The sequence below is a fragment of the Sciurus vulgaris genome, assembly GCF_902686455.1.
Source record: "Sciurus vulgaris genome assembly, chromosome: 3".
Lineage (NCBI taxonomy): Eukaryota > Metazoa > Chordata > Mammalia > Rodentia > Sciuridae > Sciurus > Sciurus vulgaris.
In genome coordinates this window covers 157,601,264-157,624,860 of record NC_136463.1, presented here as the reverse complement: position 1 = coordinate 157,624,860, position 23,597 = coordinate 157,601,264, and the positions used below count along the sequence as shown (strand labels likewise).

The following is a 23,597-nucleotide window of genomic DNA, read 5'->3' as shown; positions in this document are numbered from 1 at the left end:
AAAAGGAGACAAGATGCTCTTTAAGCAAGTCAGTTGATTCTGACCTCTGGTGCATTTTTCCACCTTTTTCTTTTGTATAGTAGGGACAGCCCTTTATTATTATTTTTGTAACAGGTGCCATTCACCCATTCTTGCTTAGGAGGTAGGGAATTCTACCTGGAAAGAAAACTGTAAAATCAGTGGAAAACACCTAGGCTGAGTCAGTTTGAAAATTTTAGGCCAGATGGAAGTTAAAAAAGATTTGCTATAAAAGTAGTGACTCTTTAAAAACTGTTTAAAGGCCTGGCAGAAGGCTCTGGATTACTCCCGCGCTGCACACCAGTTACTTCAACGCTAACTCACTCCAGAGTCCCCTGTGATCATCTCCTCAGACATCAAAAGCTGTGTAGTGACAAGCTCACATGCTGGTTATGAGGACGCTCTCTGTTTCCACAAGCATAAAACCACACACAGTAGCTACTTTTAAAATGTGATTCATCTAAATCAGAAACTCGGTTTATAGCATGCAGCTATTAGGAAAGGGGCCACCCTCCTGAGAAGGAAAGTCTTTTAAATGTCTTACAATGTCATTCTATGATTAGACTTTGCAACGGAAAACCAAAATGAAACTGTTGCTTCAGAAGGTTTATTGTTGGGGGTGTGTGTGTGGGATGGGGGGAAATCCCTCATCATAAGAGACATCTGAGTTACACCCATCCTCAAGGAAAAAAAAGATAGTTTTCTTTTAATACCAGCTATGCTTCTACCCAAGATGAACTCTCACTAATCCTTTCTGTCCATGCCATCAACTTTCCTAAGTGTTCCAAATCACAGAGAAGCCCCAATAAAAAGACAGATGAGAGCAATTCTTACCCTGGACTTTCCCTCAAAGTACCATGACTAATGCACATTTGTCTGCAGATTTTGGCAGCACCATTCCTCCAAAGAAGGTGTGCATATATATATGGAGACACAGGCACGTTTTCAGGTCTGCTCTGCCCCTGTACATGTGCATCTTTTTAAAAAAATATTTCTCTAAATTATTCACTTGGTAAATGAAAATAGATGACTTGTATTTTAGATGGGAAGATATCCTAATTCCAAGAACATTTGTGAATTTTAAGATATTAAAAATAAAATTCACTGACTTCATGCCAAGTTAATAATTCACATCTGGAAACTTGAAGCCACTAGTTTGTATGTTTAAGTCACCAAAATCTGGAGTTTGCACAGGTTCTCTATTATTTCCTTTTTGTTATGTAAAATTTCTGAGGAAATCATCCAGTAATTTAAATAATTTTCTCAGGGGTACATAGTGTATTGATGAAATCAGGATACAGAATCTTGTCCTTTGGACTAAAATTATTTAAACATCAACCTTTAGCAAATTTCTAACAACACTGTTAAATTGGACCTGCCATACTGTTAAAATGAGTTTGATATGTTTATTAGTATTTTGCTAAGAACACCTTGTAAATGTTCTCACACTTTAATTAATTTCACATACCAGTTGCTATTTTAATCTTATATATCAGTTGAATCCAGAAAAAATCTTAACGAAGATGGAGTAGGAAGATAATTTAGAAGGGGAAAATCTTTAGGTGTAATGGGTAAAAAGAAACTGTCCCCAAATTTCTACTCTAACAAAGAGATTTCTAAATTCTTTGACACAGTTATTAGATGATTACAAAGATATAACAACCAGGATTGTTAACTTGATAATTGTTAGAACTTACAATTTTATTGACAAGAGAAAGAACTCAGGTATCTGACTCCAACTGCATGACATGATTAATTTCTATCTCTGTTCACTTGTCATGTTCAACTTGCCAAAATTAACCTTAATAATGATTTATAACTAGTGGCAGACAGTGGCACCTGCCTGTAACCCCAGTGACTACAGAGACTGAGGCAGGAGGATCTCAGTTTAATGTTGGCCTTAGCAACTTAGCAAACCTTTAAACATTTATTGAAACTGTGTCTCAAAATAAAAAAATAAAAATAAAAATAAAAAGGTCTGGGGATGTAGCTTAGTGATAAAAAAACAAACAAATAAAACATCAACAACAACAATAAAACTAATGATCTTAATTGCTAAGGCTTTTTTTCTTCCTATATTTGTACTCTTTCTCAGAATCAATTTCTATGCTGACGTCATTGCTAGAATTCTTAGAAGATGAAGTAGGTTTCACAATTCAAACTGCTGATCTCAGCCACCAACCCACAAGCTATTCAAAGTAGAGAAGTTATGTTAAACATCTCTCTCCTTGACAACACAAAAGAAGAAACAAGTAACACATTGTCCTAAAACAGAATATTCTAAATTGAAACTATTTGGGAAGCAACACCATATTTTAAACAGAGAATTTCCCAATCTAATTCATACACACACATACGTTCATATATACAAAATAAAACACACATCTGTACAATAGAAATTAAAATTGCTTAAAAGTTGTTGAATTGATTCATCCTGTCCATCTCAGAAATGAAAGTTTTGACATTTAGTCATATGTTTAAGGGAGTCTGTTATGTGCCCCCACTCTGTGCCTGGGGTTCAAGTACAAAATTGAAAAGAAACCTGGTTCATACCTCTGAGGAGCTCAGGGTTTGGAAAAAATGCAGACATTTGAACAAGCAGTTATCTTCAGGGAAGTAGGGCTAATAGAGACACTGTGTATGGCACTTCCCTTCAGGGGGTAGGAAGGCTGGAGCAGAGTGCAGTGCAGACCAAAGGCAAAGAACACTCAGATGGAAGGTTATAGATGTTGCTTGATATGCTGGTACAGGCTCACAGTCTGAGAGGGTTCTTAGGGGCTCTATTTCTGGTCTTTGTAAGTAGGGTGCAAGTTTCCTGAGGACAGGAATTACGTCTTAGGCTATCCAGATGGCACCTTGCTGAAGGGATCAATTTATTTTGACACAAACTCATTCTGTTTTCCTTATGTGCAGCTCAAGAAAAAATAGCAAAGACGACCTATCAGGGTTATATTTTTAATTGCTGAAAGTGAACTCTGAATAGTGATCTTTCCTTCAGATTTTCAGTTTTGGATCAGACCCAAGATGAATAATGGGGAAGTGCACACCTGAACAGGGATCACATTTCCAGGGTGTGTGACTAGTCATGGTGTGGACATTCAGAAAATCCAAATTTGCTTTACCAATTTTAGTAAGATATGGTTAAAACAAAACAACCCTGCTGCAGAATAAATTGGACTTCTGAATTTTTCCTACCTGAACTTGAGTCTAACAAGCATAACTGCTTCAGAAATGAAGCTGCCTAAACTTGCCAAAATAAGTAAACATTTGGCTCCGTGAAATATTGGTTGGCAGCTTTATCTCCTGAAAACAAAGCCATATGAAAACCATCGTTGCAATGTGTCTCCAAGCTCTGGTCTTATCAGCACACAGCGTGAACAGCTGGAGTTACAAACACCAGGACTATTATTAAATCACTGTGTCAGGGGGAGAAAAGAAAAACCTTTTGTAGGCTTCAGCATCTCTAAATAATGCAATTATATACTACATGCTATTTCTCCCTCCCCTTGCTTCTCAGCATCCATCTCTCTTCATTAGAAGGCAATTGATAGAAACTTCCTTCCAATATATCCTGGCATCTACAACCATTATACTATTCTGGTGTTTCTATGGCTACATAAGTGAATATCTAATGGGTAGAAAATATGGTTTGGTCATTCAGAATGTTTGCTAAGTTTTATGTAGGACTTTGATAGTCACCAACCATAATCTAAAGTCCTCTGACCTCAGTGGCAATTCAATGAGTTTCAATTCTAAGAGCCAAGACAATTTAATTTTATCTGTAATATCTCAGCAATTTCTCTCATGCATCTTAGAAACATCAACTATGTCCTCAATGTACATGATACACATGGGAAGGTATGTGCCATACAAGGGAAAATTTCTCAAACCAATTCTCTATTGCATTATATGCAAGACACAGAATGTGGCTATTCGTTGGAAATACTTCCTCTCACTAGTAACTACCAGCTACTATATTTGCTGATAAAATCCCAAAATCTGCAAAGAACATTGTATTTCACTTCCAGCAGAACACACTGGATAAAAGGAAACATGTCCCCTTAGGATGTCTTTCTGTAACTAGTCTGAGTCCTTTATCCCTAATCTGAGAGTTGCTAAAAATGATGCTGCTACTGAATAAACAGTTATTTTTAACCCCTCAGTGCAGAAATTTAAAAACTTCTATTTAACTTAAAATTGCTATGTTTTGGTAAGAAAAGATGATGATGCAATCAAATAACCTTAATTAATATATATTTTCAGGGAGGGGAGATCATTCTCTGTTTAATCTCTATCATCCTTCCTGTTTTGAGAATTTGGCTTCCCTGCACTATTTTATCCAACCAAAAAACTGGTGGTTCTTAATATTGCAATTTTGTTGTAAAATTTAAAGAGTGATAGAATCTTTTTAGAGAAATAAACAGACATACACACACCGGATGTCATGGCATACAACTTCAGAGTTACCAGACTCCCTGCAACCCATTCATGGACTTCCAATTTAACAACCACAAAAACTGCCAGTTTATTTTTACTTATATATGACACATTTGTTTTTAAAGACAGACCAATAGTTTCTTAATTTTGGAAATACAAAATAAGCAATGGTTTTAGAACAATGTCCTTTACTATCTGAGAATGATCACAGTACTATAATGTTCAGGAATCCACTTTTTAATTTACTCACCCTGCAGGATCAATTTGCCTTAAGGGTTAAATTTAAAACTATAAACAGTCATTAAGACACAAAACAACTATGGTAGTTAACCGGATATTAAGGAAAAAAAATCACATCTGTTTTAGAGTTCTGTTCCATCCGCAAATTCAGGAACATCAATTTCAAGGACCTAGTTTTATGGCATGCCCTCAAGCCAAGAACACCAGGTTGCAATCAAGGGAAGGGAGGTAGACTTCTCATAAGCAGACTGTCCCTAAGACATACTCAGTGCCCAGGATTCTTTTTCTTTAATTCAAAAGCAGTCTGTAGAACTGGATTTGCTATTGTCTTGGAAGATAAATAGCCACTGCTATCTGCACATTAATAATTGTACTATTCTGATATGAAAAGAGGAATAAAGGAAACTGTTGTGGTATTATCTGGTGGTACCTTAAGTAACAAATACTGAGATTTGGTGACTTACCAATATAAACAAATATGAAGCCTGCAGAAAATGTGATGTTGCTTATTTAAGCCCATTTTAAAACTCCAACATGTTCCAGAGTGTACATCTTAAATAACCAATTTGTAATAACTTAGCCAAAAATAAGTGCAACTTTTCTAACTTTTAAAAACCACACATCTCTGGGCATTAGTGAAAACTTTTCCCTCTCTGCTAAGCCTAATGAAGTGCAACTAAAAATAACAGTCATCAACTGTGGTCTTAAAGGCAATATTTCAACATAATCAAATGTGTCAAATATTCATTCTTCAGATTCTTATGTTATGGGTTATAAGTTTCATTTCTTGGGAATGATTGAACATAACCCACTTGGGGTCCTGCCATCTGTGAATTACTTACATGTGAACACTCTGTTTAAGAGATGGAAATTTTGATTGTTTCCCTCCCCCCACCCTTGGATATTGGACTGAAATGCAATTGAACATAGATTTTTTTTAAGCTATTATTTTTCATATTGGTTGTTACACAGCTACATTATCACACATTCCCTGTATTCATCATCACTTATCAAATAATGGAAATCAAGTAAAGAATAACCGAAGTTATGGAGGAAGCATCCAGTAAATTGTAGAATCTGAGAGATGGACTAGAACCTTAAGTCTCACAGTGTACCTTTCCTGGACTCAGGTGCTTAACACAGAAGCTGCTCTGTAACGTGCTCACAGCTGAGAGTTGTGCCTGTTGTGTTTCTATGGTTCTCTTACCATTGAGCCAACAATGAAAGTAACTATAGGGCTGTATGCAGGGTGCCACAAAATTGACATCCATATATGAACTCCTCTGAGAGTCAATGGGGTCACTGTTAATAGTTACACTAGAACCAAATGTATGGATCAGGACTTGCTGTATACAAGTTCAACCATACTTTCACCTGGGAGATGACATGGACCTCAAAGATCTTCCCCCAAATATCTCCAATCATTTCATTATTGCTATACTCAATTTTACTTCTGTTCAGAGTTTCACTATACAATATAAATGGAATAACAAAAACAGCTGTGAATTTGAACTTTCTAGTAGCACATTATGAAGAAGTAAAAACAAGCAGGTGAAAATAGTTTTAATAATATATTGTACTTAACCCCAAATACCAAATATATGATCATTTCAACAGTCAGTATAAAAATGATTAATGAGATGTTATTTTTTTCCACACTTCAGTCTTTGAAATGCAGTGTGCACATACACTTCAAACACATTTCAAATTAGATCAGCTCTATTTCAATTGTTTCATAGCCATGTGTGGCTAGTAGCTATCATGCTGGACAATGTAGATCTAAATAGTCTACAAATTCAGACATGCAGAAATATATGAATAAAGTTATAACACAAAAATGACTATCTTTTTTCTAGGTAAAAATAGACCCCTCCTACTGTCTATTTATTAACTTCACTGAGTGTTGCACTATAGGGCAGTTAAAACATCTGTCTCTTGCCTGGGGTGAACCAACTCTTTGAACAGATAAACATTTGCCTGACAGATTGTTTTGGGGGAACATAGAAGAGACTGATTTAGATTAATAATTAATTTTCAAGCAGGTTAATTGCTGAGAATTTCTAGGACTTTCCCCAGATTTATATGTCTTGCTTCCCTAAGACCAAAACAAATACACCGAGCACCTTCCATATCTGGATACTAGATATATAATAAGTCAGTCTGTACCTGGGAATGTTAGGTTTACAAATGTCCATGGAGGTTGTAAGATGCGCTTCTATCCCATGGCAAGTCAAGGACCAGACTCTAATTTTAGGTCTCAGGCTGTCACGCACAGACACTGAGAGGAAAGGAGGAAATACCGGTTTTCCTTTTCACTCTGGATAAAACTGTTTTTCTTTTCACTCTACAGAAAAAATGAGGTACAAGGATTTGAGGTTCCAGCATTTCTTCATGAAAAAGGATATGCATCTCTGCTAGTAATAATATGTCATCCTGCCTCACACCCTAACTTGGAACTCATGGTGTGATATTTTGGTGGGACTATGGAATCTATCATAAAGATAGTAATCCTAATTTCATTTTAGAGAAAGCAATATTGGTAACATTTTAATTGGTGTAAGAGCTGATTTTGTGTGATGAAAAGATAAACTAGACTGGATTTCCTATATGCAAACAATAATCAAATACACTTTCATTTTAGGTTATACAGATACCATAAAAATCAATACTAAATTGTAGTTATTCTTTTATGCAACTGTTCTCTCATTTATATAGTTCTCTTTCCCCAAACCAATATATTTAGGCTTAACATGGTCTCAATCAGTGGGTTAAAAAAAAAAAAAAAGCCATCAGCATTCACCACATACTGGTCTTGTTTATATTCATCATTAAAGTAGACCACACACACCTGATTTTTTATTAAAGTTACATTAAATATAATTCCTTAAAAGAATAGAGTTTTAAGTAGGAAAGTGAGAGAACATTACACCTGAAATACTTTCAAGACATTTGCTTCCCTGTTTAAGGGAAGAAATATGGCAAAACATTGCCACAAATGTATTAGTACGTGCCCAGTGGTTTGGTATAGCAATTCTTACCTCATAATATTGGCACTGGTTCTTGATAAGAAAACCATAGACCAAACTGGAAGAATCTGTTTGATCCATTCAGCATTCTGATATACCTATATATGTTGCTTTTTTTTCTCAAGGTGCTATAGATAGACTCAAAATGGAAGAATTGCTTTTAGAAACTAACTTTTTAATATGGTTATGTTATTAAGGATTCCCTATTGCAATGATATGTAGTTATTAATCAAAATCTAACTCTCAGGCCATTTGGATGAATGAAGTGCAATATTTACAACTTTTCAAAGCAAGTAGGAATTACAATAAAGATCCCACAATCCTATATGGAACTAAGATATAATCTCTTCAAGAAATTATTCTCCATTTGACCTATGGATGTAAGTATAGCAGTTTTAAGTATATTTGGTTATAAGGAGTTTGGGTATATAATTTTATTTTTATCTACTTTGAATGATGAATTCTAGAAATCTAATAGTCATTGAGAACTTGACACTATATCACTATTTATCCTGGTATGATTTTACAAAGCATTGTGTTATTAGAGCAAAAATGTATAAACTGCATCTTTGGATATTTTGAAGCCACAGGATGAAGGACATGCAGTGGTATAGTCTGCTGGTTCAAAGCCTGGTCTTTTGTGTATGTGGGTAGGGTGGAGGGTGCTAGGATTGAACCCAGGAGCATTCTGCTTCTGAGCTACATCCCCAGCTCTTTTTAGATTTCATTTTGAGACAGGGTCTCACCAAATTGCCCAGGCTGACCTCAAATTTGCAATTCTCCTGCCTCAGACTCCTAAGCCACTGGGATTATGGGTATGTGCTACCACATGTGGATGATCTTTAGAGCCAGACCACTTGGGTTAATTTCCTGGCTCTGCCACCTCCTATGTGGACTTAAATTTCTAAACCTCCTTCTGCTTCAATTTCCTTATCAGTAAAATGAAGATAAAACTTACCTCGAAGCAGAAGTTTAAATGACAAAGTAAAACACTGAAAATAGGGTTTGACACATAATCAGAGCTACATATATTGGCTATCACTGCACCTATATGCTATTAATAGAATGTACTATTATAATTATACCACGGTATATCTTAGCAAAAGATCTCTAATTATCAATTTGCTTTCCAGACTGCAAAGCCTCAGTTAGACTACGGGTAAGGACTTTGATCTCTCATTAGAAATGCAAACGGCAGGATACCTACTGAAACAACAGGTTTCAGACTCTGGCCACTGGGGTGTGAAGAGCTTGGCTGGGCATCAGCAGGTGGCCCTGGCACTGGGTCACTGCTTCTCCTCACCAGCAGTGGAGTGCCTACAAAACAAAAAGGTGAGAGGTCAAAAGAGTCCTGGGGGAAAAAGAGAACATGGCACAACTATGTTTTAATTAAAAAGGTTTACAACAGGCTTTTATGTAAAAATACTCTATTTCTAAGGATGCTTGTAAATCAGAGCATTTAATGATCTTTTGTCATCTATATACAGAGTGACACGTGCAAACAAAATCTTTCAACTCTCATCTTCCCCCTATTGCATTTTAAAACAAGCCATTCTACCGAACAGACACTGTGAGGCAGTGCAGAAGTGGACAATGGGCAATCTAAAAACGGATCTAGAAAATATATGTGATTATTAAAAAGAATGATTATCCAGAAGACAAATGAAGAGGTTCATGCAGTCAGTCTAAATTGCTATTCAGTAGAGCTAGAAGTATAGTTATGACTGCCATTTGGTGCTTCTCAAATCTTTTGAACAATGATACATACTGAAATAAATTATTTGCTGGGGTCATAGCATTAATGTCTATTTAAGTACACAAAGAGATTGGTTCCATTCACTTTCCTTTCTCTCAAAGTAGAAAAAACTGATAAAGAAAATAAGTTAGTTCTTCTAAAATATACCCTGATTTCTTTTTAATTTAATAAAGCCTTCCACTATTAATATTTGAGTCAGTTATTAAATTCTGAAAAAAGATCATACTATTAGAAAGTTCAAATGAAATTCAACCTTAGCAGAGCTGGCAGCCTAACTACTCCATCTGCAATTAGGCCAAAAATAACGTTTTATACAAAATTGGCCACCATAGAGAAAAATCTAAAAAAAAAAAAAAAAATCTGCTTGCGGTTTAAAAATCACTTTCACATAAAAATTAACATTTTATTTGTGCTTTTGGGAAAAGACTTGAAAATAGTTGAAATGCAATTTCCCATTTATCAATAGTCTGAAAATAATTCCCAACTCTCTGAAGCTATTGCAGTTTAAAGGAACATTTATCTTTTATGTTTTAAGTTATGTATAAAACTAATTTTATATACATCTACATTCTTGTTTTGTAAAAAACACAGAATTGTTAATATTTTTCATCATTGTCCAGGTAGGAGATGGCTTTTTAAAAATAAATTATTTCATAATAAGAAATTAACATGCTACTCAAGGAACAGACACCATGCCAGGAAGATATTATTAAGTCTCAGTTCTCATTCCTTCCTTTCTTTTTTTTTTTTATTAATGGCTACATCCCTACATTATTCCCCACCCTTTCCACCTCCATCTCCAAAATTTCTTAAGCAACTTATGTACCTATAATTGTATGGTTGGCAAATAGTTTCCTAAATAAAACATTTTTTTGAAAAACAAGAAGAGTAGAAGCAAGAAAAAGCACCATAAAGTCCAGTCTTACACCGGTATTTTCCCTTCCTCAGGTGATCTGAAGACTGAACTCCTTTCAGGCTTAATTCCAGTAAGCCCTGGAATTACTAGCAACATGAAATGAACACGTCCTGATGCAGTATCCTCAGAAGCACCCTGTTATCTTTAAAATCACAAAGAAAATGGAGTAAACTCCATCAAACTTTGGCTTTTTTCCCCAAGCATTTAACCTGACCAGACAGTGTACCTCAATAATCCCCAAATGGACAAAACAAATAACCAAAAAACAAGGAATGCCATGGGTCACCAAAGTGTTTCCTTATTATCAAAAACAAATTGATTCTGAGGCACAGAAAAGGAAATCTTAGTGAGGGACAATTTTAGTTATAATGGTTTTTCAGCTGAGTCATACACATATGTATGTCACAGTATGCATGTGTGCCTGTAACGTGCTTTTTCTTGGTTAATAAACACTTTTTTTTTTAAAAAGAAGCTCCAATAGATAGTTTTCCTTTAAGGATACATGTCCATGCCCTGTCACACTGTCCACCTTTATTTTAATGACAAAAGGCTAGATTTCTTAAGGCAACATTTTAAAGTAGAGCACATTTAGCTTTGTGAATTCAATCAATAAGTTACACAGTATTAGTGTGACTTCCCAGAAGGTTCAGTTTTGTACCAGTGCATCACCTATTTGGAACATTTAAAAGCTTGACATGGTAGCCATTAACATGTACGATTTTCACAATTTTATGTATCTGTTAAAAATTAGTTTAATGAATAATTAACACACAAAAGTAAAATTCCCAAAATGTTACAAATAAACTTTAAGATGGCTAGATCTTTAACATACTCCTAGCTCATCAGAAAAAAAGTTTTCTTCTCTCTGCTTTTTTTTTTAATTTTAAACTTCACATTTGAATGTCTACTGGTGAGTCACTTTCCCATTTTTCTTTGGCTGTCTTAATGTGTTAATAGCAAATGTAAATTATTCCATATTGGAATTAATAATGAGCATTTTAAAATATGAACTGTTATCTCAGAGAGTTAACAACCTTTCCTTGTGTTATTTTTTTAGTCACCAACCCCGTTTGAAGGTGGCTGTGAGGAAGAGACCAAGTTACAGCTTAAAGACAGTGAGATACATTGTGATGTACAATGGAAGACAAAGAATGGTAAGTATTGAAGGTACTCTAGGTCTATGCTTGGATATAAAGAGAAGTCACATTTCCAAAATGAAGCTAACTGAAATAAGGAGACGACAAATCCATCCACTGTCCTCCATGGGACAAATGATCAGAATCTCTGCATTGAAGGAGTTTACAATTTAACAGTAGAGCATAAACACTAATGCCACTGTCATGTGCCAAGAGGGTGGACAGAGCAATGGGTTTTGGAGTCAAATGGTCTGACCTTCCCCTTGGCTGGTTCTGTGACCTTGGGCTTGGATTACTCTGTGACACAGTCTCATTGCTTAAAACCTGGTGGTAATAACACATTATAGAGCTGATGGGAGGTGAAATAAAACAAGGAATGCCTAGGACGTGGCCGCATCCATCATGCAATCACAGGCAGGCAATCCCCCTCCTCCCCATTTCCCACCCCCATGAAAAGGAAGAAACAGCTCTTGTTGTGAATAGCATTATCTGCTCAAAAAGCTGAACTTTTGAAAGGCAAGTTAATTTTCATGGAATGATATGTCAATGAAAATAGTAAAATCTAATTTTGTGCTAAGCTAGATACAGCCTTACAATAGAAGTCAAAGCTTTCAAGGGAAAAAAAAAAAAAAAATATATATATATATATATATATATGATGGGTGGGAAGGAAGTTCAAAAGTGGGGGGAAATATATTTTTCAGGTAATTAATAAAAGACTCTGATTTTAAAGGCAGAAGCCTTCAATTCAGCTCAAGAACAATAGTATTCTGTGAAATCATAGTTAAAAGCCACTAGAGGCAAAACTCAAAAGAAGGAATATTAAGAACTTTAATGCATAAAGTCTTATATAACAGCTGATATTTTTCCCACTCTGTTAAATATTTGAGGATCTGTTATACACTAGGACATTTACAAGCAGGGGGACAATGACATTAAGGTGAGTAGTTGTGATGCTTATTCTCAGCTTATTTTTTAGAGAAGAAAATGTGGGGACAAAGAACATTTCAGCACAGTGTAAAGGTCAGTAAACATAGATGAGATATGGTCTGGATACTTGGAGAATCCATACCAATAAGCACACATTCCAGAGTGGCTCAAGTCCCTATTTTATTTAGCCAGACACACTGAAACTATGGAAACCAAAGAGAAGGTGACTTGGAGCAGAAGCAGTGTCCTTGACTGGGTATGCAGCTGCTGGTGACTTCGTCCTCACTTGACCAAGTTTTACCATGTTAAGAAAAACTCACTTCCTACTGGTATAAGCCCATGTATTCTCAGGGCTCATGCCACACTCCAGAAAAATCTCACATATTCACTCACTGTACCCCCTTCAAGAAGATGGTGAGATTCCTCAGGTCCTTGAGGTGTTGACCCAGTTAGCACTAGTCAAGCCACAGCCCCATGGGAGGAGAAAGCAGAGCCAGTTCCCAGGCGCCTACAATAGCGCATCTTCCCATTGTCTAGCATCAGCATTTCAGTGATGGTGAAACTGGTAAACAAAGGGGTGTCTTTACTTATGCAATGTCCCCTTTAACTGTCACTAAGGCAGCCCAAAGGAGGGTCACCTAATTCAGTGTGAGGAATAGAATTTTGAAAGAGGCAATGATTTATTAAAAGCTCAAATTGGTATGCCAATGGGTCAAGCAAGGTATGACGCTCGGCACTAATGTAAGGTGTTTTCTATATGAAAGTTTCTGTCTCTGGTTTTTACACACACACATGCATACACAACTAGGTGGATGTTTTCCATGTTGAAGACTGTTTTTGGATAGAGCTGGCTTATTGATTAATATTAAGTCTGGGGGCTTGAAGAACAGGCTGTTTTAGAGATTGAAACCAAGGTCCTGAAGAATCACAACACGCTGATGATGTAGGCGGCGGAAAAAACAAACAGTGGTTTTAAACATAAGCCTCACATCAAAAGTCACAAAGGCACATGTTCTAAATTGTACGATGAGTAGCAGCAGAGATTTATTTATTTAAAGATGGTTAATGTTAATAATCCTCCTGAGCAAAACCAGAAGGCTAGCTTGTCACCCATATCGGTGCCATTTCATCCCAGGGCAGCAGTCACAGTCGAAGTGCTGACATGACGTTCTGTAAGATGAGGCCTCCAGCGTGCAGAGTCTGGGACCGCAATGCCAAGACACAGGGCTCTGTAGTCACGGGCAGAAACAGGGAGAGAAACTGGAGGAGGTCGTGGGGGGATGTGGCAACTGGTGACATATACCTACAAATGAGAAGGAGCATAAAACAGACATCTAGAGCCTGACTTCTACTTTTTGCTTGGAATAGAGCAATAGGGATGTTTTGGCAACTGCTATGATTCGTTTCAGGGAAAATACAAACCTTGGCTTCAGCCCACTGAGTGTTAGGCCCATTTGCTTTGAATCTAAAATGCTTGGTATGCCTGAGAAACCAAAGACTAGATTTGTAATTGTTCAAATTCATGACGATTAATACAAATGAAGTTGATACTGAAAATCTTATTGGCTTCCAGAATGGGTGAATAGAGATAAGCATGAGGTGAATGAAGGAAAAGTGGAAGAATCAGTGTAGGTTCATACAAAATGACAAGAAATCCAGGATTCTATGCCACCCACCCTCCAATACTTAGAAAGTAAAAGTATCTCAAATCATGAGTAGCTAGCAGAGCCATGGAGGAGAGTTTGGGTGGGGATATGGAGAAGGGAACTGGGATTAATATGATAACTTGTTAATGTGCAAAGAGGGGAAAAAAACAGGTTTCTTTTAGAGTCTCAACTTTCCCTTGCTTTAGAAAAATCCCTTCGGTGTTATTGAATTATCAAATTGCCAAAACACTTGGATGGTTGGAGGAGGAAAAAAAAAACAAACTCTCCCTCCAATGCTGCTGACACTTAAAATAAAAGACAAATATGAATTTTTAAAAATGTCCTAAATAACCTAAATGAAATACTTCTAAATTGGTACATCTTTCACATGGATCATGAAAGCAAATTGCAAATGGCTAAAAGTTTTACAGATTAGTAAGAGTTAAAGAAATTGGAGAAATATATTCTGTGAGATAATCAATTATTAACAGTATGGTAAGACAGTATCATTGGCTGCATCATGGTTTTATATAGTACATTTCCTTAATAGTCTGCAATTAATCAGCACCTAGAATAAGTATCTTGAAATTATCTTGAACTTTAAAACTTGTTGCATGAGCCTGACACGAAAATATGGGTTTGTACTCCAGAAATATGGTACAAAAATACTGTAGGTCAGAACATGTCTAAAGGTGACTCTGGCATTGTGTCACCTCTAGGAAGCTGTTTTGCTTCAGAGTCTACCCTTTCCTCATTGGCAACATGAGTATGGTTGGAAGAGCACACCAAAGTCCCATTCCAGATCTACAGAAATAAAGTTCTAGAACTTATATAGCCAATAAGAAAATTGAAGTCCAGAGAAAATAGGTTCCTAGTCTTTTGGACTTGATTTCTGCTACATTTTTATTCATTTGACACTTCTCTGTCATAGGGGTCACATCCTCTACGTGGGTAAGTGCACAGAAATTAGGTGAATGAACTTTCTTTAACTCATCAGCAATTCTTTCAATCTCAAGAAATCAGCAAAAGGAATGGTTTTGATAGGAATATACAGGTAAAAGGAAAGAGTGGTGAAAACTGAGTCTCTAAGGGGCAAACATAAACCCACAGTCACGTGGGCATCTCTCTTCTGCAGTGCCTCTCCCTTGCCATTGATTTATATGCCTTGCCAGTATTCCTATCACTCCTGTCAAGCCTCAGTAAAAGGAGGCTAGTGAAAGTGGTACATCATTTGTTTTTGGAGACAACTAGATTTTCTTATTGGAAGGATGTTTATGGGTATCAGATTGGGCTTTTCAATTGATACCTAACAAACTCCACAGTACTGAAATCTGGAGACCCATAAAAAAGTTGGTAATGATATCAATAGCCATACAATTTATGGCCAAGTAGCGAGAAGAGATCACTTTCGCCGCAGGAGTGCCTGACCTGCCTCGGTGCCTGTCTGTGATGAATGCAGCAGCTGTGACATGCTTTCAAATGATGTGATGGAAAAACCACACAAGAGAAACCAAGTCAAATTTTAGCAGTGCAGAAACTTTAGTCTTAAATATTACCCCATTAGGAAAGAGACTCCCAGTATTGCTATAAAAGGAACAAGGAAGTTCAAGTTGACTAACACTTAATACCATTTTTCTTTCATTCAGATTGCAGAAACCATGCTTGTTCAATACACAATGGCACAAATGCAAGTAATTCACAGGAAAGTGACTGCACAATGGATATGAATGAACACATGCATGATAAAGCTCTTTCAGTATATGGAAAGCTGCTTAAATTGGAATGCCACTGCTATTGAAAAGAAAAAAAAAAAAACAAAAAACAAGAGGAGGTTTTTTTTTTTTCCTGACTTTCTCTGAAAATGTTTGTGCTTTCAAACTGAAGTATATCTTTGCCACATTCCTGAGAGTACAGGTTTTTCAACTATTGAAGTTTTCACATATAATCCAGCTAATAGCTACAAATATACAATTTTGCTAATTATTGAAACTATTACAGCATCCCTTTGTCATTCCACTTAGAGTCAGTTAATGCCAGGTCTTGGACATGCACCTGGTTGCATGACAATGACGATGATAAGCCACAGGGGATGCTTACAAAGATCCTGGTCTCTGCAAGGCAAATGCTCTATGAAAGAGACAAAGTACAAAGAAACATAAATAAAGACACATAAGTGAATAAATCCAGATAAAGTATACTGACTCACAGAGGTGAAGGGAAGGAATTCAACATGTGTATGTTGTCCTCCAGTTCATTGTTCTGGTTTTCAAGGATGCCAATGGTTTCCCCCAACCTACCTCTCTAATTACATCTTCTACTATATCCTTTGCCACTGGTATACACCAAACAGGATCACCTGCCATGGCGCACAAATGCCCTGCCTCCTCTGATCTCTAAATTATCACTTCTAACATCGTAATCGGTTATAATTCCCTTTCTTTTTAAGGTCTACTCCCAATAGTTATAAACAATTTCTACTTCTTTGGAATACTCAGATGCAGCTATGTCATGGAGCTAATAAACAGTAACTCCAAGGGCCCTCATTTGCATGAGTCCCCTACAAGATCCCAGGAGGAATCTTAGTAACATGATCACATGACTATGATTTCGTAAAATTTACCCATGTGAAAGACTTTAAGAGTACCTTCCATCACAGGTCCCTTCTAATCATACTAGTGTACCTTATATCACACTTTTCTTTCTACTGGTTGACACTGCCATCAGTGTCCAGGAGACTTTCTAGAATCCAGTTAAAGAGAAACTGAGCTGATGGTATATTTTGTTTGAATATAGTAGACTATCTTTACATGGTTCACAGGTTCTAGTTAGTGCTAGTCATTCCAGTGAGTAATAGAGAATAGTCCCATTTTTCTATCATCTAAGTCCCTCATGTAAGTGCGCCAGCTCACTCACTGATCCGGCACTAAAGGTATAGGACCAAGTGACATAATGACATGACTGTGCTTTTTTTGTATCCAGCACTAGAAGTATGCGGGTACTGGAAGATAAACGAGATTTGAAGTATACAAGGCCAGAAACTAGGCTATGAAAAATCCTTTCATTCACCAGATGTACAAAACTGTAAGTAGATAATTCAGTTCTCATTGACACCTTGACAAACGGGAAGTTCTTACCTAACTGAAATATACTTGAAAATGCAGCATAGAATTAAATTTCTCATGCTAGTAAAACACAATCCTATAGCAATTTCACAGATTACTGTGTGTGTCTGTGAAGTCCCATGGTTATACATCCCAAATCCCATTTCTTAAACAAAAAAACATTTTGATTATCTAATTAAAGATTGAATTGTCTACTAAAAACTGATTTTACATTTCATATGGAGAGCTGATTAAAAATATATGGCCAAAAATTATCAAAAAATTGCATAATAATGACATTCGGTATTAATATATTTTAATTAATAAAATATTTAAAAATTTGTGTCATCTACTTATATATTTTTACTTTGTAAATTATTTTTCTCTCATTCTAAGAATTAATTTACATATATACTTTTTTGTATTCAAAAATTTTGTTCCTTTTCTTAAATAGAAATTCCCCCGAAAATGTAATATAGTTAGCGCCCCACAAAATACTGATCTGCTTCTGTATCTTTTTAGATTGTCATACTCTGCTTTGTTTCATGTATATAGTTGTATTTCCCTGATGTTTCCTTGATTTAATCATTTGACATATAGCTAAGGAACACCTAAAATATGCCAGGCAGCTCCAGGCACTCCAGATACATCAGTACCCAACATACAAATATCCTGCTATGGAAGAGTCTATGGGTTGTAGGGAAGATAGATAATAAGTAAGCAAATAAATAAATATGAGCATTTAAGACTGGGGTAAAGAAGACCTTACACAGGAATGTGAGAGAGAAAGTGATAGGAGAGGGAAGGTGGAATAATAGCACATTGTAAGCTCTTTGATGGCAAGTAACTCACCTGAACTAATCACTAAGGGCCCTAGTAAAGTGGGCACTTAACAGACACACACTGAAGGGAGCCAAACAGAGCCATAGGAACGAAGATGGAGTTCAAAATCCAGAAGTCTTTGGAATCTGAAAAGTCCTAGACAAGGGAATTTTCTGTATCACAAAAAAGGATCTGCACCCTCAATATGTAAATAAACCTGCTGTATACCGTCAGGTTTGTTTCCCTTCAACCAACACTTTTTTCTTTAGCATCAACATTTATTTTAAAACAAACACTATTCACACTAATGCTGCATATGTTATCACCCTTGCAACTTAATGATAAATGAGCATAAAAGTGACATCAACACCAATGCTAAACAACCCCAGTAGATGCTCTGAAATATTGATTACAATCTTGTAAATTACTGTAGTTTATGAAGGAATCCATTGTCCTGTCATTTGATCTTTTGGTTTTCTGTAGTGTATAGAACCTACTTATTTATGAGGTTAAACTATACTCATAAGATTTATGGCAACCCGTGGAATAGCTGGAAAGATAATAGTTGAATTTACCTGAAAAGATCATTTGGAAGAACTGAATTTTAAAAAGAATTTTGAAATGCACAAGATATATGAAATGATATACTGGTGGAAACTAAGGCATTTATAAAGACTAGAAATGGACATCCAAGATGGGATACTGGTAAGATTTTGTCAGCTAGAAGGCAGGCATGAACTAAGTGACTAGAGAAGCAAGTAACTGGGGAGACTCATGATTCTGGTTAGAGCATTCTAGCGAAGCTTAAAGGTGCTAGAATTTTCATTTTAATAGCAGTGAGGCTTCCAAAGGAAGACAATCTATAGCATTTTTCTGGCGTATTGAGGAACTGGTTAAAATGTATTTTGGAAAGACATTTGTACATTACTAATGTATGGAAATCTTGACTAAAAGAATAATTGAAGGGTCCTTTTCTCCATGGCTTGATAATTTCCTTGTAAAAACTTGTCAACTGAATCTTCAAGTGCACCTAACGGTGGGAATGTGGGCTTGGGATGATTGTGTGATTCACTGTGGAGCATTTTTGGAATGGTTCATTGGTGCAGTGATGCTGGTCTGTACCAGGTGCTTAGGCAATCATGCTTTTGTTCTACATTTTAGGCCAAAGCTCCTGGAAGGGGAGAACAGCCTCTAAAAGAATACTTCACTAGCTCTTTGCTAGAACAAAAAGGGAGAAATAAGGAATGCCTTCAGGCCACTGAGTTGCAGTTGCAAAGAATTACTGGCAACATCGAAGTACTAAATTCAAATCACCTAGTCTTCTTTGATAAATGAGAAATGTCCACAAGTCACTTTAAGGCATCCTTGTCACAAAGCTATATGATTTATCAGCTGCATTTGAAATCTTTGATCATTACATTTTATTAGATCATTGAAAGTCCCTGACAGAACTGGAGGAAGTGGTGGACTGTGGAGCCACTGTTATCGCTAAGAACACTCAAAGGGTAGTTTTATTGCACTGCCCATGTGCCCAAATGCTGTTTTCTGTATAGTATCAAAGATTCTCCCAGGCCCTTGTTTTTCCTGATGGATGTGGAAGGCATAGTTTATACTTAACAGCACTTAAAATTCTAAACAAGGGTCAATCAACTGCAGCTCATTCCAGAAAACACAGAAATTGGGCTTCTCTGGCAGGGAACATGCCTAATCAAAGTGCCAGAGGAAAATCTGACCCTCCTGCATGGAGATATTCCCAACATTTGCCACTGTGGTTTGTGACCTCATTTGCTGACCTGATGGAGCCCAGGGCTCAGCCATAACCTCAGGCATCTTTTACCTTATGTATTCAGTAAGAAGAGGTCATATTCTGTTCTTGATGTAGAACTGGTCCAGCTGTCCGAGCTTTTGTGACCTCAAATTAGATAACTGAAATCTAATCCATTTGAAAGAACTCTGCAAGACCACCCAGGTGTTTCATATGGCTGCTGTCTCGCTACTAAATAGGTCCATTACACAAGCTGGAGAACATTACCCCAGCTGACAAATTCACCCCACGGCAGAGTGAGGCAATGATCCACGGATCATTATTGACTTTTCTGTGCAACTCTTGGCATCAAATTCAATGTGCATCAAAATGCAAGACTATAGGTACAAAACTAGATTGTGTTTCTGATTCCTCAGGAAGAGGCAAACTGATCATGCAAACAGTATTTAAGTTCTAACTTTCAGGGGAAAAGTGGATGTAGAGAGGCTGCTAATGCTAAAGTATGGGGAAGATAGAAGTGGGCTAGAATTTTAAAATTTCCACAAATGGATTTTTGAGAATTACAGGAATGGATGGGATTGTATGGATTATAAATAAGTCTAAAAAAAAGTCAGTGATTGAGAAATCCATGACTATTAAGGGATTGTCAGAATAAGAAAATTCCTATCACTGTTCTTCCTAGGAATACATCATATATCAGAACATGAGATGATTATAAATTTGAAGGTAATACCTGTTTTATCTAGCTTATATCACGTTTGTTATGTTTCTATTTCACTACCCCAAAATACTGAATTATACTAGGTTAGTATTTGTTATAACTTAACAGCATGAAGTAGACAATATTGATAAGAAGTCAGAGAATACAATATAAAGCAAAATCTACTAAGATGAGAGGGAATCTGATAATAAATTTAACAGCACAGACCTACCACCTATGATAAACATTAAATTGAAAGGTGCTGATATAGGCCGGTATCTAAATCAGCTAGCTTTTGAACTTGTCAATTGGTACCTGAGTCAAGCCTTTAATTTGAGATGAAGGATCATAATCTCATCTTTCAGGTCTTTTCAGGGCAAACAAACCAATACACAGTGCTGTTAAAAAAAAAAAAAAAAGACTGACACAGAAAAGAAGGAATCACCTTTAAGAGCAATACATGCAAGCTCAGAAGCTGTCAGAACCCTTCATGCTATGTTGGCCCAGGTCATTTTGCTCTGCTTTTTCTATCTAGACTGGAACACACACAGGCACAGAGCTGCTTTCACAGGGAAGGTGTGCAGGCCTCAAAATGAACTATGCTGAATGGGTAGGTATGCCAGTGACATTGCTAGCTCTTTCATTTTGTCCCTCCCATGTGTACAACTAAGTGGGACGTATGATGGTTGTCTTTCTAGTTTGTGATTGTCTTTGGCTGTTTTCTTAAAGTCGATCTAATATTTTCACAAAAGGTTTGTGTCCATAGCCTCTGGCCACTTTCAAAGTAGCTTTTAAATGGTCTTCAAAGAAAAAAAAAAAAACCCAGCAATTTCAGACTAGACTTACCTATTACAGTAAAAAGACTTACTACCCCGCAAATGCTGGAATTCTCAGCAAAGCAGATGAGTAACATGATAATGTTTTAGAAAAGGGGAAGGAAACAGACCTCCTTGCTGAATGGGAGGAGCTACAAGTCACATTAGGAAGGCACACCCTGCTAAGACGGGAGGAGTGTGGCCATGAAACAACTTATCATTGCCTCCATTTCTAAACTCTGATTTTATAAGCTCTTATGTTTAGAATACAGATTTCATAAGCCCTTATGTTTAGAATAGATTTCCTTCCTATCTAAAACAAACATATGGTATCAAACAGTCTTTTAATGCTCAGATTTAAATTAGTTTTAAAGAGATAAAAAGACTGAAATAGTTCTGCTATTTGTACATGCTTAACAACAATATTTATGTCGACATATTGGAAGAGGAAATGTTGAGTTCCCTATATCTCACTGGGCCTACAGTTTCATTTTAGCAGGAACACATTTACCTAAAATATTTACAGTGTTGTATATGGAAATGATAGACTGAATGACTAATGGCCCTAGCTCCAACAACTTTTCAGCACCAAAACCTCAAATCTAAAATTGCACTGCTGATCCTAGTACAGAACCTAATTGTGTTTGTCAATGATAGTCTCTTTTGGTTGCCATATCATCACTGCTACTTTTATATAAATATTCAACAAATAGCCAGTGTATACCCAAGCATCGTGGGTTTCACACAGAATGCATGCTCCTTTCTCTGAACTTCACCTCAGGGAAATCTCTTCATCCTCAAAAGATTTTCTCATTCTGTGGGTTGCAACTCATTTATGAGTCTTGAAAATAATCTAACAGTCTACGATCAACAATCTAGCCCATTGGTAGTACAGAAAATATAAGACATAGAAAAGATATATTTTGTTTTATAGAACAGTTCTATACTGTGTTGCAGTGCAAAATATAATTCAGGCTTCCAGTTTCAGAATATAATTCAGAATTCAGTTTCGGGAAAGAAAAAAAAAAAGCTTAGCTTAAAGCTGCTTTCCTGGAGAATGTTCCATAGCTGGTTTGCAACTCTGGGCTGGGTTGAGAAGTCTCTAGGGATAACAAACTCCTTAAGGAAACACAGTCAGCCCAGAATTCTGTCTGATAATCTGCTTCCATGCCCCTTCTGTTTTTAAAGTTTTTTTTCCTGCTTAATATTTATTTTGTCCAGGCATTTACTGGAAACCAGCTAAGTGTGAGGAACTGTGTTAACTCCTAGGGAAACAAAGATTATTTTGACATAGTCCTTGACCTCCAAAGGGCTCTGAAGAGACTGACTTATATACAGTAATTTATAACAGTGTCACTAGAGATATACAAGGAGCAATTTCAAAGTATTTAGGAGCAAGAAGGAGAATTACACCTACTGAAGTGGGCTTCACAGAATAGTTGACATCTAAGTGACTATTCACATTTCCTTTCTTCCTTTCTTCCATCTGTCTGTCCATACATTCTTCCAATACATCCATCCTCTACTGAGAGCATGCCTATTCAAGGCACTAAACTAGACTTGGGATAATTTAGATGGATAAAACAAAGGGCTACCTTAAAGGAGCTCTAAATCCATAGAAGAAAAAGACATATAGAACCAGTTAAGAAAGTGAGTGATGGTAAATAGTAGAGAAAAGCTCCAATTCCTGAACAATGCTGGTCCATATTTTAGATACAGCAAAATAACAAAAACTATGAAAATAACAAAAACATATTTGTGAGTATATTTAATTCTAAAGGCAAAAACATGAGGTAATAGGCAAGATAGGGCTAACCAGTCTGGGAATAGAGATTATACATAAAGCAAAAAGCTGAAACAGACATAATATAAATCTGATTTTAGCACTCCAAATTGTTGTTTCTGGGTATAACCATTAGAATATAATCAACTCCTTACCAAGACCTGAAAGATTCTGTGTGGTTTATTATTAAGTATTTTACTCTTTTTGATGCTTTTTTTTCCCTAGATCCAAATGCTCCTTTTATTTTTAATTTTAAAAATTTGTTTTAATTAGTTATACATGACAGTAGAATGCATTTATACATTTTGATATATCAAACATAAATGTAGCATAATCTCTCACACTTCTGATTATACATATTGCAGGATCACATCAGTCATGTAGTTAATTATGTGCATGATGTAATAATGTCTGTTTCACTCTACTATCATTTTTGATGCTTTTGTATATGGGATTGTTTCTTTAAATTCCTCTTCACATATTTCATTGTTAGTGTATACAAATAC

At 36.3% G+C, this 23,597-nt stretch overlaps 1 protein-coding gene across 3 annotated transcripts in view; it reads right to left on the bottom strand.

Moving 5' to 3' along the window:
• The window catches only part of PARD3B (par-3 family cell polarity regulator beta), a 1,072,202-nt gene that overhangs the window by 596,606 nt on the left and 451,999 nt on the right, over positions 1 to 23,597 (bottom strand). For all 3 annotated transcript variants that reach the window (XM_079130568.1, XM_079130566.1, XM_079130567.1), the window contains exon 4: positions 8,929 to 9,038. In XM_079130568.1, the coding sequence (XP_078986694.1) occupies positions 8,929 to 9,038 (110 nt within the window). The remainder of the gene's footprint in view (positions 1 to 8,928; positions 9,039 to 23,597) is intronic.